At 40.3% G+C, this 6293-nt stretch overlaps 1 protein-coding gene across 1 annotated transcript in view; it reads left to right on the top strand.

Annotated features, from left to right (window-relative positions):
• abcf1 (ATP-binding cassette, sub-family F (GCN20), member 1) overlaps positions 1–6293 on the top strand; it is a 12105-nt gene that overhangs the window by 3208 nt on the left and 2604 nt on the right. Inside the window, 11 exon segments of the mRNA XM_035681030.1 lie at positions 160–216; positions 316–396; positions 479–574; positions 1257–1298; positions 1300–1380; positions 1517–1617; positions 2533–2641; positions 3939–4087; positions 4177–4260; positions 4880–5004; positions 5775–5887. Of these exon segments, the coding sequence (XP_035536923.1) occupies positions 160–216; positions 316–396; positions 479–574; positions 1257–1298; positions 1300–1380; positions 1517–1617; positions 2533–2641; positions 3939–4087; positions 4177–4260; positions 4880–5004; positions 5775–5887 (1038 nt within the window).

The raw sequence follows: 6293 nt of genomic DNA, 5'->3' as shown, positions 1-6293 counted from the left end.
ACACATTCACACACCGATGCTGGGGAGCAATTTGGCAATTTGAGCAATGTGTTGATCTCGCTTAAGACACCTTTTTTTAATTGCATGCATTTGTAATATCAGTTTTTTTTAAATTGGATTTAGATGCTGGGTTAAAAAAATTTACAAAATCATTTTTAGTCTCCAGAAAATGATGAAGACAAGAAGCCAAAGAAGGGGAAGAAAGAGCAACAAAAGGCAAGTTATAACCACTGATGTTGGTTTGCCTATTTTCATTTTATCTAATTTTCTGCATCTTCTGGCTAACCGTGATGTAATCTAACTCTCTCCATGTAGAAAGGAAAACCTGCTGAGCGATTGCCCAGTGAGGATGAAGATGTGGGGGATGATGAGAGCGATGGAGGTGACATGATGATGGTATGTTTGTCTTCTGCAAAGCTGTCCCATCTGTGCTTTGGATCAGTGTGTTAACTTCTTTCTCTCTGGCTCCAACCATCAGAGTGCTGAGGATGTCATTGCAGAACAAGCCAAGCAGCAGGAAGATGACCCGTTTGCTAACCTTAGCAAAAAGGAGAAGAAGAAGAAAAAGAAGCAGGTGATCACTATATTCGCTGTCATGAACATGTCTGTGAATATAGTTGTGTAGTTGTGTTACTTAATTTCCTCATAGTGATTTTATTTACTCAGTCTAAAAAAAAAAACTGTTTAAAAGTTTTCCTTAAATTCTGGAAAAAACATAGCACAAAGAACACACAACAATATGCATTAAAAACAAGCAACAACCCCTTTTGTTTGCATTTGTAAACAAAACTACTCAACCAATCTCGACCAAAGCTGCGGAGGAGGGGGGCCAACGTTGAATGGTGCATTTACAATGGACAAATCCTGCTGCGTACACCTTTTTAAATGTATTTCTTTCATTTTGTGAAACGAGCTTACATTTTTTATCTTATCTTCTTTGGCAGCTAAAGATGTGTGCAACGTTACCTTTTTCATCTGTTTTTTTTTTGGTTTGATATTTAGAACTTTTAGTCAGACAATACAAGACATTTGAAGACGTCACCTTGACCATTAGGAAATTGTGATGAGCGTTTTCACTATATTGTGACAGTTTATTGACCAAACGAATAATCATCTAATCAAAACAATCGACAGAGAATGTAAGATGAAAATACTGGCTGGTTGCAGCCCTATAAAAAGATAGGTAATCTAAATTACACTCTGTTTTTTAATTTCATCTTGAATGCGTCCTCTTTTGTTGGTGTGTATTGTTACAGATGGAGTATGAGCGTCAGGTGGCCAGTGTTCGTGCCTCGAATTGCCTTGGAGGGAGATTTCTCCATTTCCCAGGCTGAGATGTCCTCCAGACAGGCCATGCTGGAGAACGCCTCTGATATCAAGGTAACAGACTGATTACAATTATTTATAAGGACTTTGTGTTAAAGTTTTTTAGATGCTTTTAACAATGAAAAAGCAGTTTGGAGACGTGTACTACAGAACCAGTCTCTGTTGGTAAAGATTTGTTTTTGTCCTTTAGCTGGAGAGGTTCAGCATATCTGCTCACGGCAAGGAACTTTTCATCAATGCTGACCTTCTAATTGTAGCGGGAAGAAGATACGGTTTAGTTGGACCAAATGGGTAAATATCTTTTTTTCCCCCAATTTGTGCCCCCAGGCCCCCACTGCCTCTTGATAAGTGTATAGGGATGGTCAAATGCAAAGGACGATTATAAATTCGTTAAAATTCCTGAGATATGAGAATGGGGGACCGAAAGGTCCTGGTATTATTTTAAAATATTCATGACTGTATTATTACTGTGCGTGCATGTCTCTTATTGCCATGTCAGCAGGTACTTAGCTACTAGTATTTCACAGTTTTCGTTTCAGGGAGTGCTTCACAGTGACAGGCCTGATAAAGGCGCTGGGTGGACTCATAGGCCAGGCGGGTCGTCCCCCTCGGAAGGGGTTTGGTTGTTTTTTCCTTGCCCCGTCTTGCATTGTTGCTCATGGTGGTTACTGTTGGGGTTCTCTGTAAATGGTTAAAGGAGCTTCGGTCTAACTTGCTAATTGAAAGTGTCTGAGATAACTTTGTTATGAATGGCGCCTATACAAATAAAGTTGATGAATTGAATTGGGTTCGATCCCGGCTCTCCCGCCATGTGTTCGAGTATCCTGAGCAAGATGGCTGAAGACCCCAAATTGTCCGATGCATATCGTCGGTGTGTGAATGTGTTAGGATGAGTTGGTTTTGTTCGATGGATTTGACATCACGAGGTGAATGTGTGTGAATGTGTGTCTCTTGCTTTTTTCTCTCTTTCAGCAAGGAAGACAGACCATTCTTGAAAACACATAGCCAACAGAGCTCTCAGTATTCCCCCCACATGACTGTTCTGCTGTGTTGAACATGGGTAAGTGACCTGTTCAGGAATGTGCTCCCCTCATTTCCGGTCTTCTGTCATGCTGTTATCGGGCCACTGACCCCGCATGGTCTTTCTTTGTTTCTGTAGGAGCGTGGTAAGCACGATGAACTCCAGCAGTGCAGGCGGTGTTGAAGGCAGCACACCCGCCGTTGGAGGCTTCTTTGGGAGGAGGAGAGACGCTCCAGTCGTCTGAGAAGGGAGAAGGACAGTGTGGCTGAGAGGGTTGGACAAGGTGATGGCTGTGTGGCGCTGATGCGTACGTTACCATGGGTGGTATGTAAGAAAGTAGCCTGCTAACTTGGCAGTCAGAATACCAGTAACCGTTTAGTTGGGGCCACATGTAACATGCTGCTATATAATTTTGCTTTTTCCTCACGGAGTTACTATGGGGGTCTACAATAGTCATGTGGACTGTACTTTTCTTTAAAAAACAAATATTTAGAAATATACTGGGCCAGGTTTGCCATAAAATTCTTATGATTGCTTTGTTTTATTAATGTATTTTATTGACGGCTTTGTTAGCTAAGTTAGTTAATATTTAGTTTGTAGAGTTGATTTCATTTTTTCTAAAATAAAGTCATAACATAGAACAAGAACAGTGGATTATTGCAAGCGACAAACAAAGTTTCTTAAATAACAAAATTATAAAAGGAAAAGCAGTAAATGAGCTTCTTTGTCTGAAAAAGTGAGAGTTATCCGTTATTCCTGCTTTCTTGCAAGTTTATCTTCAAAACAGGACACAACCGACTTTCCTTGTAGCCCTTTTAACTCATTCTTTTGGGTTTTATGACAACATCACTATGTGCAGGAGGAGAGCGGGTCGCTCCTCTATCTGAAGGTTGTTGGTTCGATTCCCCGGCTCCTCCTGCACATGTCGAATATCTTGGAGCAAGGATATGTGAACCAAAAATTGCTCCTGATTGCTGTGCATTCGGTGTGTGAATGTGTATGAATGGTTTCTGTCTGATGGACTTTTGCCATCACTGGGAGGTGAATGTGGTTGTGAAAGGGGTGAATGTGGCACGTGTGGTAAAAGCACTTTGAGTGGTCAGACTCAGAAGACTAGAAAGGCGCTATACAAGTACAGGTCCATTTACCATTTATCAACACAACTCTAAACAAGTGCTAATAACTGTCTGCCATATCAACTTGTTGTCAGTGTTGTGTTGACAGCTGGTTCTTCTGCCCACAAGTGCCAAAATATATATCAATGCAGATCTAAAGGATGAGTGTACTACAGGGAAGACATCCTTTTTGTAGTTTTGGTGATTTTTTTTTTTTAATGATAAAATTGTACTTCACAATAATTGCTGAGAGCTGGGAAACTGTTAAAAGACACACAAGTTGATTCCACCAGAAGCACCAGCGCAGATTTCACAAGCCTCCCTGCCCTGTCTGTTTTTGACCTTTAACAGTTCAGATGCACTCACCTTTAGTTTGACATCCAAAAAATCTGGATAACATGTTGGCTTGTTTATAACTTGTCTTGTTTATAACTCTGTCTTTCTTGATCTGACTCATTGTCTCTCCTCCTCCACAGGTCTATGAAGAGCTGAGGGCAATTGGTGCCGCAGCAGCTGAGGCCAAGGCCAGGAGGATCCTGGCTGGTCTGTCATTTACCCCTGAGATGCAGAACAGACCCACCAAGAGGTTCTCTGGAGGGTGGAGAATGAGAGTTTCCCTTGCCAGGTACGCCATGAAAAACCTATGGAATGGAACTGGTCCAACATGAACCTGTTATAAGTTTAGTTTTCATATACCCCGCTCTGTGTCCACAGAGCTCTTTTCATGGAACCCACTCTACTGATGCTGGACGAACCCACCAACCACCTGGACCTGAACGCTGTCATCTGGCTCAACAAGTACAAAGCAGCTTTTTAATCTAATGTGTTTCCCTGTGTCCTATCACTGATCATTTAATAGTAGTATTTAAAGGGGACCTATTATGCTTCCCCTTATTTTCTGTCATATATAATGTTACAATGTTCATATTAAAGCTGCAGTAAGTAATTTATGTCTTTTGTCAGATTTTTTGAAAAGTGCTCCTAATGGCATTTGCAAAAATTCACTGGGCCTGAACAAAAACAAACTATCAGAGCCAAGGAAAGTAGAAAGACATTTTGGGTTGGAAGCTTGAAGATAGTCTAATTCCCAGAGTCCCAAATGTGATGCCTGGGAATGAGACTCAACAATCAACTATCTTTCTCGCCTATACAAGCTTCAGCAAAAAAGACAACAAACACTTTATAGAAATAACCTGCTGCAGCTTTAATCGCTTGTTTTTGTTTTGTCCAGAAACTGGTGAAAAATGGCAATCAGATTCATTTAATATTTATGTTCATCAACTAAGCTCTTCAGTTTAGTAAGCTGCTTCCAGGTGCTGCAGTGTTAATAAGAAAATCATTTGATGTAGCTTAATAATACTGCAGCCGTCTGTGCTGGTCCTTTTTTAGAGATGTATGTTCTCTTTCCTACTTACAGCTACCTTCAAGGCTGGAAGAAGACTCTCCTCATAGTTTCCCACGACCAGAGTTTCCTTGACGATGTGTGTACAGATATCATCCACTTAGACAACCAGAAACTCTACTATTACAGAGGCAACTACTGTAAGTATCCTCACTGATTGTAGATATGTGTTGAGTTTATCGATGGACGACATGACTGCTCTCCAAAAGTGAAGCCAAAACATCTGGATCACCCCCTGGTGGCTGGCTGCAGTATAGGTCATAAAGCCATATTGGCAGATGGGACAAACTAAACATCAATGTACACATAAAATAACATTTTCCCAAAGATGGTTTCTGGTATTTTTGATAGTTGTTATCACGTCGATGTTTGTTCAAGTGTTAATTTTTCGAATAAGTGATGTTTGAATTAGTTTGAGATGGGACAGTGGTGGGACATTGATACCACAGCGCCACCCACTGTGCAGACTCTGTCTCCAAATGGCAAAAGATGGCAGTGGCTTTATCCAGAATATAAGGGCTTCTTTTTTGTACTGGACACAACATCCATCTTTATATATTTTGATGGTTGTGCTTAAGATTCATTTTTCATTTCCTTATCTTTTTCACTTCTTCACTCTTTTGTTTCCTGTTTTATTGCTAAGAGTTCAATTCCCCCTAAGTAGGAGAATGTGTACCTTTTTAATAGATCTGAAATCCAAGTTTAATTACACATTTTTGTAGCTCTCTTCCAGTTAGAATGGAATAAACTTATAATAATTACATCACTTAGATATAGAGAATTAATAGACTGTCGCCGCCCAGTGGGGAGTGTTGAAATATGGTGGAAAACTAGCAGGACTGGGCTAGTAGTACAGACACAGCTGAAAACTGACCAAGCTGACCAATTACTTTGTTTTGTTTTTTTGAAGTGACCTTCAAGAAGATGTATGTGCAGAAGCAAAAAGAACTGCAGAAACAGTACGACAAGCAGGAAAAGAAACTCAAAGACCTAAAGGCTGGTGGCAAGTCCACCAAACAGGCTGTGAGTATAACTGTCCCCCCAAAGTTTAGGTTCATCCATCTGAAAGGTGGCTCTCTTGACAACTTAATGTAAATTAATTAAACCATTAACAACTATATTTAGTATGTTCTGTTAGAGGTGGAAACAAAAAATCTGCTGTAGAAACTGTTGAGACGTGGCGACAAATCATGTATGATTTCATGTTTTTGTCATGCCTTAAAGCTGCAGTGGGTTACTGCAAAAACAACCTTTTGACATATTTGCTGAAACTTTCACTATATCCAGGGAGTAGAACACGAGAGAGGTTATCTGAAACAATCCAATTCCTCTGGCTCCTCCTAGTGCTTCTAATTTAAATAAGGGTTCCAAAACATCTGTATTTGAGGACTGAGACTCAACAATTACCCATCTTTCTCAGCTCTGATTG

The sequence above is a fragment of the Morone saxatilis genome, unplaced genomic scaffold (genome assembly GCF_004916995.1).
Source record: "Morone saxatilis isolate NCDOM2014 unplaced genomic scaffold, NCSU_SB_2.0 Contig9, whole genome shotgun sequence".
Lineage (NCBI taxonomy): Eukaryota > Metazoa > Chordata > Actinopteri > Moronidae > Morone > Morone saxatilis.
Note: the sequence above shows the minus strand (reverse complement) of the source record. Positions and strands in the feature narration are given on the sequence as shown.